The sequence below is a fragment of the Camelina sativa genome, chromosome 10, assembly GCF_000633955.1.
Source record: "Camelina sativa cultivar DH55 chromosome 10, Cs, whole genome shotgun sequence".
In the NCBI taxonomy this organism is placed as follows: domain Eukaryota; kingdom Viridiplantae; phylum Streptophyta; class Magnoliopsida; order Brassicales; family Brassicaceae; genus Camelina; species Camelina sativa.
In genome coordinates, this window is record NC_025694.1 from 19,635,722 (window position 1) to 19,653,298 (window position 17,577).

Here is a 17,577-nt window from a genome sequence, read left to right on the forward strand (position 1 = left end):
TTTTTTTTTTTTTTTGGGATAGTGAGACTATAGCTTATATAACTTGATCTATCAAATTGGTAATGTAGATAAACGTAATCGTGGAAGGGAGACAACTAAAAATAATTGTGAAATGCAAGCAACAACGTTTAAAATTCAATTTTTTGTTAAGAACTTACTTAAGATCGACGTAGCTGGACAACGTTGAATATACATTTTTACTAATAGTTTTGAGTTTTGACGTAGTATTTGCTATTTAATAATTTTGTTATTTATGCTTAAAAGAACAGGTGGGATGCGTGTCCACGTGTGGCCTCTGGTTACGGCAGCTTTAGCGGAACGAATTAATAATCTGATCTTCAATGATTCTGACACAACACATAATCACGAATACAACCCTTACCTCTTCTCAATATAAATATTTGTTGGAGTGTAACAGCATCTCCACTAGTGATCAAGTTGTTTAACTTAGGATTTCTATCTAAAGAAAAATTATGATTTTTAAATCAATTTTTAAAACATAACTTTTATTTTGGTCGGAATCTAAATCTTATTCCAAGAATAAAAATTCCACCTGGTAATCTAAATCTTATTCATTCCAGTGAAATTGATAAAAATATTACCAGGAGTTTTCGAGACATAACTATTTAAAGTAAATCTGATTTAAACCGATTTTGTGATTTAAAGTAGAGACTACTCGTTTATAAAAAAAATTACTATTATTTTTTTGGGGTAGAATTTTATAAAAATTATTTTGTAAACTGATTTAGCAAATAAGTTATAAAAATTATAAACATTTATGGGTGGTCTACTTTAAACATTTATGTTGTAAATCGAAACATTTTATAAAAAGAGAAGGAAAAACATATGAAGAGGTGTCCCATTTCAAATAAAGAAATAGACAAAATACCAACAATAAAAATACCTAATTTGCATCTAATATTGACTTTCGCAAAAAAAATGTGATAAAAGATTGTTCATCTTCATCCTACTTATTGTTTTTAAAAAAATCCTTAATCTTATAAGATTATATATATATATATATATAGACATATTTGATCATTACTATTTTGTCCACAAAAAAAAATGATCACTACCAAATAAAATCTAAAAGCAAAATATTATGAAGTGGAATGGTGAATAGGAGTGTTTTGATTTTATTTTAATTACTTAATTTTATTACATAATTTTTTTAGTCAATATTTTATTACATAAAAAAAAACAAGTAAAGTGTTTTTACATTTATGGTTGACTGGTTTCTAGGATTTTTCAAATACATCGTTTAAACTAAAACCATCTATTTGCGAGATTGTTCTAATTCCAAAAAACAACGAGAACTTTCCGCATACCAAAATATGATAATGGATTTCAATATAAATGACCATTATAGAAAGAAAAAAATGGAACTTGGCCTTCTTCGCATATAATACATCTTTCTCCATGCTTTGTCAAAGATTTTTTGGATTTAGGCATACATATGTGATTTTGCTAACGGTAGTTCAATTTTATTTCATTTTACAGCATAAAATAAAGAAACTCATGTTTATTTTTTTGGCAAATAAAATAATTTTTCATATTATACACACATTTTGAGTTTAGAATTATAATAAATTATTAAGTTAATTTAGAAGCTACAAAATGATGCAAAATAAATAATCTTATTTCTAATGATTCTAAATAAAATTTAGACACTAAATTAAAAATGTATATTAGATAAAACAATATATATATTTGTATATGTATATTACTATATCTAATATTTTATTTAGACTTTATGGTAAATATGTCTTGCCTTTTTCACTATTTAGAACCGTTTATTTTTTTATTTTATTTTATACAAACATTATATTTAAATTGCATAATCTGCACTTAATCTATATAATCCATCTGATCTGTTTGATATATAAATTACTATATTAAAGCTTATGTTAGATTGTAATTAGAACTATCAAATTAAATTATTCTCATCATGTCTGCCTGTAATGTAAGAAAAATAATTTAAAAGCTAATGTAATTTTGTTTCATTTTTTTTTGGGTTGTCAATTCCAAACTCAGATTAAGAACAATATCACTGATAATGATACTTACACGTATCCCGAAAACAAATTAGGAAAATAAACTAATGCTTACACGTAAACCTTAACCGAGGCAGCATTGGTATTGTTAATCCTTTTTCTTCTCTTATTTAAATAGAGACGTTGAGATGTTTAAAATAGTCATCATTTATAACCATCTTTAAGTTGTCTTTGTCTGAATTATAATGTTTGATAGGTACATTGACGTAAAATTCTTTAGGGCTAATAATCCTAATGGTTGATTAGAGGTTTACAACTTATATACAAAGTAAACGGCTGTAATGCAATTATATATGAATTATTAGCATCTTAACTAGCCAGTTTTGCATGCGACAAAAATCTTAAAATTTCATAAAACTAATAATAGCAGATGGAGATCATGAAGTGAATGGCAATCCGGGAGTTCACATTGAAGAGATTGGAGAAGATGGGAATCCACTGGAAGATGCGGGTGCAGCAGAAGAAATTCAAGACATGCTGGCTGGTGACAACACAATGAATCAGGCAGATTCGGCTTCCACAGAAGGAGGACCCCTTTCTGACATTGATCCTGATCATAATATCTTGGCTGATATCTCATCTGGAGACTCACAAGGTATGGATCAGGGGGACTGTGACACTGAGGATACGAAAATTCCTTCCTCTGCTACTGAGGGTGGTGTCCTAAGTCCTATGGAGCTAATGGAAAGAGAGACGCATAAACGAAAAGCAGTTTCAGAGAATGAGGAAGAAGTGGGTACTTCACGTAAGAGAAAGATTGAATGTGTATCTCCAAAACGTTTTCAGAGGTTGAAAAGAGAAGAGGGATTGAGTGACTACTCCTGCAACGAAGACAAAGACAGAGCCGCGGTGGGGCCAGTTCCACCACCACCCCCATGAGAGTTGGGTTTTGGAACTGTCAAGGATTAGGACAACCCTTGACAGTTCGACGCCTAAAGGAGATACAACGGGTGTATCTCCTAGACATGTTGTTCTTGGTGGAAACAAAACAACAAGACGACTATGTTAGAGATTCAGGAGTAAGTTGGGGGTTTGATGATATGTGTCTTGTCTCTCCTAGAGGTTTAAGTGGAGGTTTAGCAGTGTTTTGGAAAAAGCATGTTTCTGTTCAAGTTGTTTCCTCTGATGTAAGACTTGTAGATCTTTATGTTCAATATAAAAATTTCAATTTCTACTTGTCTTGCGTTTATGGGAATCCTATTCCCAGTGAGAGAACTTACCTGTGGGAGAAACTTCAAAGAATTTCGATTAATAGAGCTGGTCCTTGGCTCATGTGTGGAGATTTTAATGAGATTTTGAATGCTTCAGAAAAAAAAGGAGGAAGAACTAGAACTGCTGGTAGTCTCAGAGACTTCCAAAATATGATTGATGTCTGCAATATGAAAGACATGCGGTTTAAGGGTAACCAATTTAGCTGGGTTGGAAAGCGACAGAAAGAAACTATTGAATCTTGTTTAGATATGGTCTTCATCAACTCAGATTGGCAAGCGATGCACCTTGCTCCGGAAACAGAAGTCCTACCCATAGTTGGATCTGATCATGCTATGGTCATCATTCACATTGCTGATGAGGTTAGTAAAAAAAGAGGTCAGTTTCGTTATGATAAACGCTATGCAAGATGTGATGATTTTATTGAGACAGTGAGGCGTGGGTGGAATATGGGTCAGACAAATTCTAATGAGGGTATACAAAACAAAATCTTCTACTGTCGTCGAGAAATGGCAAAATGGAAACGCAACAGTAAGATCAACGCAGCTGAAAGGATTCAGTCCTTAAAATATCGATTGGATGCAGTAGAGAGAGATCATACAGTTTCAAATGAGACAGTTTGGCAACTAAGACGTGATCTAAATCAAGCATATGCAGATGAAAAAAAGTATTGGCAATTGAAGAGCATAAACAAATGGCTAAATTCTGTTGACCGCAATACAAAATATTTCCATGCTTCTGCTCAAACAAGGAAGGCTAGAAATCGAATCAAATCCATCATAGACGAGCATGGTATCGAACACTTCAGAGATGATGCAGTTGGGTCAGTCGCTGAACACTACTTCCATGAATTGTTTTTGACTACTCAACACACAGATTTAGACATGATTATCTCTGGGATCAGTATGAAAGTCAATGGAGAAATGAATAGAGAATTGACCATGCCAGTTCTTGATGCGGAAATAAAAGAAGCAGTCTTTGTAATTGGTGCTGACCGTGCCCCGGGTTTTGATGGGTTTACTGCTAGGTTCTACCACCAGTTTTGGGTGCAAAATGGTTAGGCATTTTTTTGAAACAGGGGAAATGGACAAGTGAATAAATCACACTCAGCTTTGTCTCATCCCAAAGATTACTGACTCGAAGCTTATGTCGATTTTAGGCCAATCAGTTTGTGTACTGTGCACTACAAGATCATCTCAAAAAATTTAGTGAGGCGGCTGAAGAAATGTCTTGACTATTTCATCTCAGATTCCTAGGCAGCCTTTGTCCCTGGTAGAAACATCACAGACAATGTCTTGGTTGCACATGAGCTGCTAAATTCATTGAAGTCAAAGAAAGAATGCCAAACGTCCTACCTTGATATAAAAACTGATATCAGTAAAGCATATGACAGAGTGGAGTGGAACTTTTTGGAGAAGGTAATGTGTCAGGTTGGATTTGATTTGAAATGGGTTCATTGGATCATGCAATGTGTGAGTACAGTTTCTTATGAAGTACTTATTAATGGCTCACCATATGGAAACTTTCAACCGACGAGAGGCCTTCGACAAGGTGACCCTTTGTCACCCTACCTATTTCTCTTTTGTGCTAAAGTTTTAAGTCAGATGCTCCAAAAAGCAGAATTGGAAAAAAAGATTCATGGTATGAAGATTACAAGGAACTGCCCGTCAATCTCGCATCTACTTTTTGCGGATGATTCTCTGTTCTTTTGTTGATCAACTACTGCTGAATGTGAATATATGGCCTCCATTTTCAAGCATTATGAGGAAGATTCAGGGCAAAAAATAAATTTTACTAAATCCTCAGTGATCTTTGGGTCGAAAATTTATGAATCTAAAAGACAAAGACTAAAACAAGTTCTCGGTATTGATACGGTTGGTGGTGGAGGTAAATACTTGGGCTTGCCAGAGCAGTTTGGAAGAAAAAAGATTGAGATGTTCGAGTATGTGGTTAAAAGAGTTAAAAGACGAACACAAGGATGGTCCTACAAGTATTTGTCACCGGCTGGTAAGGAGATTCTTATTAAATCAATTGCCACTGCTCTACCAGTCCACTCTATGAATTGTTTCCTGGTACCGTCTACCATATGTAATGAAATCAATAGCATCATTTCTTCATTCTGGTGGGGACAAGAGAATGGACGTCGCAAGATCCCATGGGTGACGTGGAATCGCCTGTCTCTCCCTAAAAAAGAAGGTGGATTGGGATTTAAAGATCTTCAGAACTTCAACCGTGCTCTTCTTGCAAAACAAGCTTGGCGAATACTACAAAATCCTCAAAGCCTTATTGCACGGAATTATAAAGGTATGTACTATCCTCATGAGCATTTTTACGAGCCCAAACACGAAGTAATGCTTCCTATGGTTGGAGATCAATACAAGAAGGAAAAAAATTATTACAACAAGGTTTACGCGTTCGAGTTGGTAATGGTCGAGATACTCGAATCAGGGAGGATCCTTGGCTTCCTACCATCCCCCCAAGACCGGCTTCTGGACCAGTTTTAGAGCCAACAATGACAGTTTCAGATTTGTGGATGACGGATAAAAGAGAATGGGATCCAGTGATATTTGAAGGGGTCTTAAATCCAGAGGACCTACAATTAGTTGCACGTCTTTATATCTCCAAATATGCAGATCATGATTCTTATGAGTGGGCTTACAAACAGACTGCTCAATATACAGTGCGTTTAGGATATTGGGTTGCAACTCATGTTGCACTATTCGAAGAGGACATTATCGATCCACCCCATGGTTCTATTGAATTAAAGCAGGAGATAGGGAAGCTCAAGATTGCTCCAAAACTACAACATTTTTTGTGGAAGTGTTTATCAGGTGCCTTAGCCACTAATACATGATTGCGAACAAGGTTGATCCCAGCTGACCCCATTTGTCAACGATGTTGTAAGGAAGAAGAAACAATCAACCATTTGATTTGTACTTGTCCATTTGCGAAGAGTGTTTGGAGATGTGTGCGAACAACTTCCAGCTATCAATGGAGATACTCTGATAACCTGGAAGAAAACATCAAATCTCTTATTCATCACTCAAAGAGACCATCTCTTTCAACATACAACAGATTGGTTCCCTTCTGGATATTGTGGCGGATATGGAAATTAAGAAATGATTTTATCTTTCAAAAGACAAATCGTACGCCATTAAAGGAAGCTCAAAAAGCCTCAACAGATACACTTGAGTGGTTGGATGCCAACCAGTTTCAGAATGAGGAAGATATGAATCATCACACCCCAAGTCACAATCAACAACATATTGATCGGAACAGTTCATGGAATCCTCCACCTGAGAATTGGATAAAGTGTAACTTTGATAGCGGGTTCTTGTAAGGTCGACCATACACAAACACTGGCTGGATTTTACGGAATAGTACAGGTCGCTTTATTCAGTCTGGATGTGTAAAACTACAAAGAGCTTACTCCCCACTACAGGCTGAAGCCTTAGGTTTTCTTCATGTACTTCAACTGATCTGGGAGAAGGGGTGTCGGTATGTTTGGTTTGAAGGAGATAATCTGGAGCTGGTAAACTTAATTAACACATGAAAGAATCATCTGCAACTTGGAGCACTCCTCTACGACATAAGATATTGGATGCAGAAACTTCCTTTCTCTTCTTTAGGATATACGAATCGGGAAAGAAACAGAGCAGCAGATGCTTTGGCTCGCCATACTCTGATCATCGATTCTATGTATCAAAGCTATAATACTCCGCCACTATGGCTGGACAACTATTTGTCTTCTTCATAAATTAACTAGATGAGGACCCGCCCGATGTGCGGGTTTAAAGTTTTATAAATGAAATTAAATTTATTAAAATTTGTTGTATGTTATATATAAATTTTATTTTTGTTATAATACAATGATTTATATCCATTTACAAATTTTTATGTATGTTACTATTAAAAGTATATTTTTTATACCTAAATGTACTCTTGTATGTTACAAAAATATTATTTATCATCATCTAGAAACTGTCTATATAAACACATTAAACCAACTATATTACTTTCACTTCTGTATAGTTTTTTAATTACTAAAAATTGTTGGCTCAAAAAAAATTTTGAATAAAAAATATATTACATAATATACTAATCAATGATGTATCATCACAATAATGTATGACCACCATGGAGAAAACATTGGCTCCGCCTTCATCACTTATGGAGAGAACCTTGCGTCCAACCTCCTCCACCATGGAGAGAACTTTCGCTCCGCCTTTCTCTCTTGGAGAGATAACCTTGCATCCAATCTCCTCCACCTTCCTCCCTTGCGGAGATAACTTTGTGTCCAACCTTCTCTACCATAGGGAGAACCTCGGCTCTGCCCTCCTCCTATGTGGAGAAAATATGTTCACGTCTTTTTTGCTATCTCAAAATGGCTTGTTCCGACAACCAATGAAAGTAAAAACAATTTTCTAACTTCACAAAAAAATCTTTTGATAGTAACTAATGTTAAATTTCCCAATGTATTCATGATAGTAACTATGCCAAAGTGAAAGTAAAATAGTTGGCTTAATGTGTTTATAGATAACATAATATACTAATCAATGATGTATCATCATAATAATGTATGACCGCCATGGGAAAAACCTCGGCTCCGCCCTCATCCCTTATGGAGAGAACCTTGCGTCCAACCTCCTCCACCTTCCTCTGTTGGGTAGATAACCTTGTTTCCAACCTTCTCCACCATAGAGAGAACCTCGGCTCTGCCCTCATTCTGTGTGGAGTGAAAATGTTCACATCTTTTTGCTATCTAAAATAGCTTGCTCCGACGACCAATAAACGTCAAAACCTTTTTCAATCATCACAAAATCTTTTGATAATAACTAATGCTAAATTTCTCAATGTATTCGTGGAAGTGTCTTTGACACACCATGATGTATCCTCTGTCTCTGTAATGCTTCAACCGCCACATTGTTTAGTGAGCCCATGTCTACTCTCAGTCCATGGGCCCACCTTCCCAAGTGGGCCCTACATCTATTCTCGGCTTGTGGACCAACCCATATTCGATGGCCGGTTTGTTACGTCTGGAAGTCTTTAAAAACTTGATTACCGACCTTACAAATCAACAAATGATATTTTCTTGTGTTTTGTCCTCACTCGCACAATTTCGACAATCACTTCCAGAAAAGTCACCCATCATGAAGTTCTCTCAAGACCCTTGACTGAAAAAATAAGTGCATTTTGGTGACGTATGTGGCTAAATCAATTTTTTTAAACATTTATGCAAACCAGAGTTTCAGAGTCTTTGAGCTCCTATGGATCTATCAACAACGATTTATTTTTTTCCAATCTATCTATCTATGTTTGTTGTACGCTTGTGTTTGATTACCCTATTTTATCAATTCATTAGGTTGATGAGTTTCTATTCGTTATCTCCCGTTGGGATTGAATGAATAATGGTAACAATTATGTTTGCAAAAAAAAAGAAGGGTTTATGACCAACCAATCAAGATTGAGAAATTGAAAGGAAATTAATTTGGCATAAATAAAGAAACAATAGAAAATTATAAGCATCTTAATATATGAATCCCAAATCATTCAAAGATTAAAATATGAATTAAAACAATCTAAAAATATTACAATAAATTTTAAAATACAGTATTAAAAAAAGAAGACTCATATATTAATCTTTTCTTTTGTCAACATATTAATCTTACCTATTCCCAACTAAAAAAGGAGAAAGTAGTAGAAAAATTTGGCTTAAGTAAATAAGAAAAATTTATCTTCCCATCTTATTATATATTAATTTTCTTCTAATTTATTAATCTTGATTGGTTGGTCATATTAATATATGTATTTTCTATTTTGTATAAGTTCAGTTGTTAAAAAAAAAAGAAAAAACTAATAATAGCAAAAAATAAATATCGTATTGGCTTTATTTTTAACAGATTCGTTTCAGGGCATGTGCTCAAGGTGCAATACCACAAGGTCTTTTTTCTTACAACAATAATCTTTAGATATAAAAGTCCTAAATTTAAAAATTTCTACAAAAAAGTTTTTTTTTTCAGCCAATAAAGTTTTTTTTTTTAATTTCTATCTAAAGATTTGAACATAAATTTCAACATAATTTTGAGACACACGGACTTGAATTTAAAATTAAAAAGATTGAAAATAACGGATTTGATCATAAGAGATTAAGAGCAAGTAAAAAAGTTTTTTTTTTTTTCAAAAAAAGAGTTGTAAAATCCGTTTCAATCTTATTATCGATTTTCTACTAGTATTGCATACTTACATGATTTTTTTTTGTAAATAAATAAAAAAAGGGCAATTCTCATAAATACTATTAAAATAAATATTTTTCCAAAAATACCATTTTTTTGTTTTTCAAAAATACATAAAAAAAAAGAGAAAAAAAAAAATCACCAGCGTAGTTCTTGGTTTAATGTAAGCCCAAATTTAATATCCAAAATCAAAGCCCATAAAGCCCAAAACACACTCAATCGTGTCTCTTCCTCCCTCACAAATGCTTCAGGAGTTCTCACAACACAACAAGATCGAGAAATAAACACATAGACGAAAGAAGAAGAAGAAGAAGAAGAAGAAGAAGTAGAAGAAGAAGTAGAGGACGATACAGATCCACAACGCCATGGGTTTAGGCATCTTAGCTTCTCGAACCATTCGACCAGCTTCTCGTCTTCTTCAATCCCAAAGCTCAAATTTCTTCCTCCGCACCATCGTCTCCAAACCAGAGCTCCAGTCTCCTGAATCCGCCGCTGTCTCTGAGCCCGAGCCGCCGACACAGATTCTCCCTCCTAGGAACCCTATTGGTGGAGCACGCGTCCATTTCTCGAATCCCGAGGATGCGATCGAGGTCTTTGTTGATGGTTACGCGGTCAAAGTCCCTAAAGGATTCACAGTTCTTCAGGCTTGTGAGGTCGCCGGAGTTGATATCCCGAGGTTTTGTTATCATTCTCGTTTGTCTATTGCTGGAAATTGCAGGATGTGTCTTGTTGAGGTTGAGAAATCTCCCAAGCCTGTGGCGTCGTGTGCCATGCCCGCTCTTCCCGGTTAGTTCATTAAAGCTTTTGATTTCATGCTGATGATTTGATTTGATCGTTTGATTGGTATAAGAAATTGGGATTTTGTGCTTTTGTTTCATTTCTATTCCAATTTTGTTGGGTTTTGTTTGATGAAAGGGATGAAGATTAAGACTGATACACCAATAGCAAAGAAGGCGAGGGAGGGAGTGATGGAGTTCTTGTTGATGAATCATCCTCTGGATTGTCCTATATGTGACCAGGGAGGAGAGTGTGATCTTCAGGATCAGTCTATGGCTTTTGGATCTGACAGAGGCCGTTTCACTGAGATGAAGAGATCTGTTGTTGATAAAAACCTTGGCCCTCTTGTGAAGACTGTTATGACTCGGTGTATCCAGTGTACAAGGTTACTTAAAGAGTTTGCTTAAAAGTGTGATATTTTAGTTAATGTGATACATTATACTATCCTATTGATTAGGTTTATGTTTCTATAATGTCTTTGTAGGTGTGTACGATTTGCTTCAGAAGTTGCTGGGGTTCAGGATCTTGGCATGCTAGGTCGTGGTAGTGGAGAAGAAATTGGAACTTATGTTGAAAAGCTTATGACCAGTGAACTCTCTGGAAACGTTATAGACATCTGTCCCGTGGGAGCCTTGACCTCAAAGCCCTTTGCCTTTAAAGCCAGAAACTGGGAATTGAAGGCAACAGAAACCATTGATGTTAGTGATGCCGTTGGGTCCAACATCCGTGTTGATAGTAGAGGACCAGAAGTGATGCGTATCATTCCACGTCTTAATGAGGTATGTCATTGTTTTTCTTGCTCGAAATCGCTATCTAAGTATTTTTGCTGGATGTTGAATTTATGAGTGTTCTTTATTCAGGATATAAATGAAGAATGGATATCTGACAAAACCAGATTCTGTTATGACGGCCTAAAAAGGCAAAGGCTTAGCGACCCTATGATCCGAGATTCCGATGGACGATTTAAGGCAGTGAGCTGGCGTGATGCCCTGGCTGTTGTGGGTGATGTCATCCATCAGGTGAAGCCAGAGGAGATTGTTGGAGTAGCAGGTCAGCTATCTGATGCAGAATCCATGATGGTACTGAAGGACTTTGTCAATCGAATGGGTTCAGACAATGTCTGGTGTGAAGGAACAGCTGTTGGTGTTGATGCTGATCTTAGGTACAGTTACTTGATGAACACTAGCATCAGTGGACTTGAGAACGCCGATATCTTCCTTCTAGTTGGCACCCAGGTGAGTTTTCCACCCTGTCTCTTTGCAAGGTTACGAGAACTAGATTACATAGACACTTATGCTTTGGATCAATGACACAGATAAAAAAAATTGTGTAACCTAATTTGGTGGTGTGACTAAAGATTCTGTGCATATTAATATAAGGAATGCAGAGGAAATTATAAGGGGGAAGCAAGCAAAAATAGGTTTTTTAAACCAGATTAGATGTTAAAATTTTGTTTAAGATTTACATTTCTGATGCGGGTCAATGCTTCACATGTTCAGGCTGCTAGTTTCTCCTAAGCTAAAATTGCTCTTTAAGATATCAACCTTGTGCAGTTTTATTAGCGGTATATTCACCTGTTTTCTGTCTACTTTTACCAGCCAAGGGTTGAAGCTGCAATGGTGAATGCTAGGATCTGCAAGACAGTCCGTGCATCGAATGCCAAGGTTGGATACGTTGGTCCACCTGCAGAGTTCAACTACGACTGCAAACACCTCGGGACTGGGCCTGATACTCTTAAGGAAATTGCTGCGGGACGGCACCCATTCTGTACGGCTCTCAAGAACGCCAAAAACCCTGCAATCATTGTTGGTGCTGGGCTCTTCAACAGAACTGATAAAAATGCCATCCTCTCATCTGTTGAATCCATTGCACAAGCCAACAATGTCGTCCGACCAGACTGGAACGGTCTCAACTTTCTCCTTCTGTATGCTGCTCAAGCGGCTGCTCTTGATCTCGGTCTCATTCAACAGTCCGCCAAAGCCCTCGAGTCTGCAAAATTCGTCTACTTGATGGGAGCAGACGATGTAGATGTTGACAAGATTCCTAAAGACGCCTTCGTGGTTTATCAAGGCCACCATGGAGACAAAGCGGTTTACCGTGCAAACGTAATCCTCCCTGCATCGGCCTTCACCGAGAAAGAAGGAACCTATGAAAACACAGAAGGATTTACTCAACAGACTGTTCCCGCTGTTCCAACCGTTGGTGATGCAAGAGATGACTGGAAGATTGTCAGAGCATTGTCAGAGATCTCAGGTGTGAAGCTTCCATACAACTCAATTGAAGGTGTTAGATCAAGAATCAAGAACGTCGCACCAAATCTGGTCAACACAGATGAGCGAGAGCCAGCTGCTTTTGGGCCTACATTGAAGCCTGAGTGCAAGGAGACAATGAGCACAACACCGTTCCAACCCGCGGTTGAGAACTTTTACATGACAAACTCGATCACAAGAGCATCAAAGATCATGGCGCAGTGCAGTGCCGTGCTCTTGAAGAAGTGAGAGCTTTTTTAACTTGCTATGTTTTCACATTTTTTTCTTCTTTTGCAAAAATAAAGGTACTGATTCTTGGTTTGCTCTCCTCTTTACCGAGACCTTTTGTTTAAGCCGAGTACCACTAAATCTCGGTTTAGCTTGCGCTGAAATCTATAAGCAATTTGCAATAAGCACATTGTTAGATGCGAAACATTGCAGAGTTAATTGGATGCTTTGTGGCATCTTGTATTGTTCTTAGTAGGACTCTTTTTGATTGCATTTGCTTAGATGAATTTCCGGCATGGCGATGAATACATACAATCTCTACCTTATTATTTGTTCTAATCATTGTGGTTGCCACAGACAATGCAAATTCTAAAAGGATTTAGTTGGTTTCTAAAGTGAAGCGATCCCTTCTGAATTAAACTTTTTTGACCAGTTGTGTTACCTAAAATAAGTTCAATTTCAACTTTGTGATTGCATTTACGAACTTTGATATGATTAGAAAAAAAAAAGGAATGGCGTCACCGATTTGGAGATAAGCTGTGGTTATCAGTTATAACTCTAATTGTGATTTATATTATTACTCTTCAGTCCCAAAATAGTATGCATGATTGGTTTGGTCGACCTGACGAGTTTCAGATCATTTTAAAAATTACAGATATTTTCTATATTGTCGGAAACAGACTCCATAGTTTTACATCTATTTTAAAACTTCAAGTATCTTTTTGGATAACTATTTTGTATATTTTCTTATTATGTCACTTTCTCTTTTCCAACCAAGTCATCTGGTTTATACTATACTGAATCATTAGATAATTTTCAGAAATAAACCTTACAGATGTTTTCTCAGCTTCGACATACATATTTGTTACTTATTGTACAACCTCCTTTTTATTTTCTACAAATGTTGATAACTAAAGTCATCTTATTCAAACCTCTAAAGTAAATTTATGTTCAAGAACGCAAATTTCGATTAAGAGATTAGTCTATACCATAGCACCAGTCACTATGTCTAAACAACCTAAATTATTTTATTTCCGTAAGTAATCACGAAACTATCTAAAAATGTGTTTTGCTATCTCTCTTTTTGGTACATTTTGCCTTTAAACCTATAAAACCTCCTTGAATCTAAAAATATATACTTGGAAATCATCCTTTTAGCTTTGAAATAATCCTAAACACTAAATAGGATGTTATCACATAGAAAATTAAAAACATCATTTAATATAATATACAAAAACATCATTTATGCTAACACATCATTTTAAGTGATACGGAGGGAGTATGAGTTAATTACATAGTTGAAACTTTTCTAAAAATTAAACATATCTAGTGAACATAAAAATTATTTATTATTATTTTCTTTTTGTCAACAACATTAAAATTATTTATGTTTCATTTTCTCTCATAGAATTCTATTTTCTTTTATAAAGCTATTATTATATAATATAATTATATATAGAGAGAAGTTTATAAGACACTTAATAATAATTAAATGAGTTAATTATATAGTTAAACTTTGATGAAAAGAAATCACATGTATCTAGAAAACATTAATTAGTAGTGCTCTTTATAATTCTCTTTGTCTCACTACTTTTGATATTATTATATAGAGACTATTTATTTTCCTATGAATCTCCCTTGACTAGCTATTTGATTCTCACTCTAACAATTTTTCGTAGAACTTACGGATTAAGTGGTTCAAAGATGTTGATATTTCTGATAAGTTATATTCTATGTTTCAGTGACATGGCGAGTCTCAATAATCGTTTTGTGGATGCAGAAACATTGGAAAAACAACTTAAATTTGTCAACGAAGATGCTGATAAAATAATCAAAGTTTGTTTAATTTAATCTTACTATTGTTTAGCGCAATATTTATTATATGAAGTTTATTAAGTATTTCTAATTTTTGTTTTTAATGGATGATAGACTACATGGAGATACCTATGAATGTGTGGATTTTTACAAACAACCAGCGTTTGATCATCCAACGATGAAAAATCAATTATTCCGCTACAACGTATATAATAAAATTAATATTTGTGACTACAAAGAAATATCCTAATTTTACCATTAATTAATTTCTTATTTTCACTAATACAAAATTTATTTTTAAAATGTAGATGCACCGGACATCATCCTTTAAAAATTCAAAACCAAAAGAGTTAAATGATAAAAATTTCGGCTTTTTGTGGGAAAATGGTGTAGGGTGTCCTTTAGATACTGTACCCATACAAAGAGTCACTAAAGACAAACTCTTGAGACTAAATTCGCATTCTGACAAATATAAACCCAGAGGTTCCTGGAACTTCACTTATAATCAATATAATGTAGATAATGAACCACATCATGTAAGTAAGTAGTACTCTTTCTGTTATGTTTTATAAGATGTTTAACATTTTTTTCTTTTCCATCTCCCTTTTTTTAATGTATATAAATTTTATACAACTGTGCACTAATCTTTATTTTATGTTCTTTGTTATTTTTAAATGACGCACGATATATAACTTTTTTATTTATCAAACTCATATATACAACAAATTAAGTTGATTATGATCATGGTGATGATGACTAGTTTGCGGTGGCTCGTACCAAGAAAGGAGAAAGGAAAAGCTATAATGGAGCATCAATGGTTGTTTCTGTAAATGATCCTGAAGTTAAATATCCACAATTTAGTTCTGCTCGTATGCTTGTTCAGATCGGAGAAGATTATATTCAAGCTGGATGGACTGTAAGTTTGTTTTCACATGTTATATTTATATTTTTTCACTTAACTAATATCAAAATTAAAAATCACGATAAATTGGTTTTGGCCAAAAAAAAATGAAAAAAATAATCATGATAAGTTGGTATTTTTATAATTGTATACAGATCTAGAATACTGACTTATATATTATTAACAGAAATATAATTACATTTCAGATTAATCCAGATTTATACCCTGACAACCAACCAAGAAGTTTTGTTTATACAAAAGTAAGTTAATTGCTTACATATACTATTTCTTCAAAGGTTTTTTAATTTGTCCATCTTTTTTTTTTACATGGTTCATATTTTCCGTCATATCAATTTTCTATCCATATGTTCTCATCTCGTATGTATATTATTGAACCTTTTTTTTTGTTGTACTATATAATCATAAGCTAGGCATGCATAACGATATATAGAATCATACAGGCAGGTCAAAACAAGTGTTATAATACTTTGTGTCCAGTTGGCATGGTAGTAGTCCGTTCAGATATTCCTCTTGGTGTGGTTCGAGGTCCTCCTACTGTTCGCGGCGCTAAAACAAGTGCTTATGATACATATAGCTTACTCAAGGTTTGCTTGTTATTAATTTCTTCTCCATTTTATAACTCAACAAGATGTTAGATATTGATATTGATATTGATCATGAAAGGATAAAGGAAATGGTAACTGACGGCTTGAGTTTGGAGGAATATATATTGGGTATTGGCCGGCTAAACTATCTCAACAGAGAGTATGGCAAACAATATTGAATGGGGAGGAGAAGCATATATATAGTGCATCTTTGCCTGGTCCTCAAATGGGGAATGGATATTTTCCTTTGTTGGATCCAAAGTTCGATGCACATATCTGTAATATAATTACGGTCGATGAGAATTTTAATATCGACCGGATGGTGAAGAATATAGAGACATACTCGGATAACAATCATGGTCATAAAGTATACGAGGATTTATATTCAGGGTTACCGGTCGGACATATCATATATTTTGGAGGTCCTGGGATTATATTAAAGTGAGAAGAAGATAACTTTATGTAAAAGTCAAAAAAGTAATTTATGTTTAAACAACATGTAATGATGTAATTGAGCATCTAGAATAATTTGTTCACCTTCCATGTTTTTCATTCTTTTGGCCTGAGCAAATTATCTGAATTCAAGGATCTGATCTGAATCCGCCGAATCCAAAATTTTAAAAAATACTTGAACGGATTCTGTATGTCAAGATCCAAAAAATTCGAACCCGAACCTGATCCAAACCCGAATCCGAACATACTCACAATATAATCATATAGTAAAAATATATTAGTACTATTTATATTTGTCCTTGTAATAATCTAAGTGCCCAAAAATATTTGAAATTTTGGATATTTTTGAGTAGTTAAGCTATTTTAATTTGAGTGAAAACTAGATTTGTAGAGAGTTTGAATATTTTTGAGTAGTTTAGACAAATTTGGATACTAAAATTTCGAATTTTTCAGGTAATACGAAATCTTAAAATATTGTATCCTAACAGGTTTTGTTACCTCTCTAAACTCACAGATCCGCAAATATGAAATATCTGATCCGAACCTGAATGGGTATCGGAACACCCAGCCCTAGAAACCGAACCGACATAGATGAACCAAATCGAACCGAAACTATGTAAATATCGGAATAGATAGATTCTAAATTTCGTTGTTCTGTAATAAAACCCTAAACCCCAATCATAAAACTTTTTAATTACGACTCGCTGGTAAAGACAAGGTAAGTTAACGGTAATGGAGGATAAATTAAAGTATTTGAGTCTCGTCGGAGCCGGAGCTCTTATTGGATCCGTCTCCACCGTCGCTCTCCTTAAACTTCTCTCCAGGCAATTATAACCTCAAGACTCTCAATTTCGTGTTACAGAACCTCTAAATCCTTTAGCAGTTTCGAGATTATTGAAAGCTGATTCGCTTTCTTTACCTGCAGGAGCTCAGTGAAGCAGCACGATGAAACCCCAGTAACTAATTTCTTAGGTACTTGTGATTTTGTAACTTTTGTTTCTTTGGATATCATAAAACCCCCCAAAAAAAAAAAAAAAAAAAAAGATTTCGATT

The 17,577-nt window shown here is 34.8% G+C and overlaps 2 protein-coding genes and 1 pseudogene across 3 annotated transcripts in view; all 3 read left to right on the forward strand.

Annotated features, from left to right (window-relative positions):
- On the forward strand, window positions 9,757–13,076 carry LOC104719369 (NADH dehydrogenase [ubiquinone] iron-sulfur protein 1, mitochondrial-like). The gene is made up of 5 exons (XM_010437284.2): window positions 9,757–10,282; window positions 10,412–10,658; window positions 10,758–11,052; window positions 11,134–11,508; window positions 11,872–13,076. The coding sequence occupies exons 1-5, from the start codon at window positions 9,862–9,864 to the stop codon at window positions 12,769–12,771; spliced, it is 2,238 nt and encodes a 745-aa protein (XP_010435586.1). The 5' UTR covers window positions 9,757–9,861; the 3' UTR covers window positions 12,772–13,076.
- On the forward strand, window positions 14,497–16,516 carry LOC104720522 (annotated as a pseudogene).
- Window positions 17,168–17,577, forward strand: part of LOC104719371 (tRNA threonylcarbamoyladenosine dehydratase-like) — a 3,680-nt gene continuing 3,270 nt past the window's right edge. For both annotated transcript variants that reach the window (XM_010437285.2, XM_010437286.2), the window contains exons 1-2: window positions 17,168–17,348; window positions 17,450–17,496. In XM_010437285.2, coding sequence (XP_010435587.1) covers window positions 17,257–17,348; window positions 17,450–17,496 — 139 coding nt within the window. In that variant the 5' untranslated portion in view covers window positions 17,168–17,256. The remainder of the gene's footprint in view (window positions 17,349–17,449; window positions 17,497–17,577) is intronic.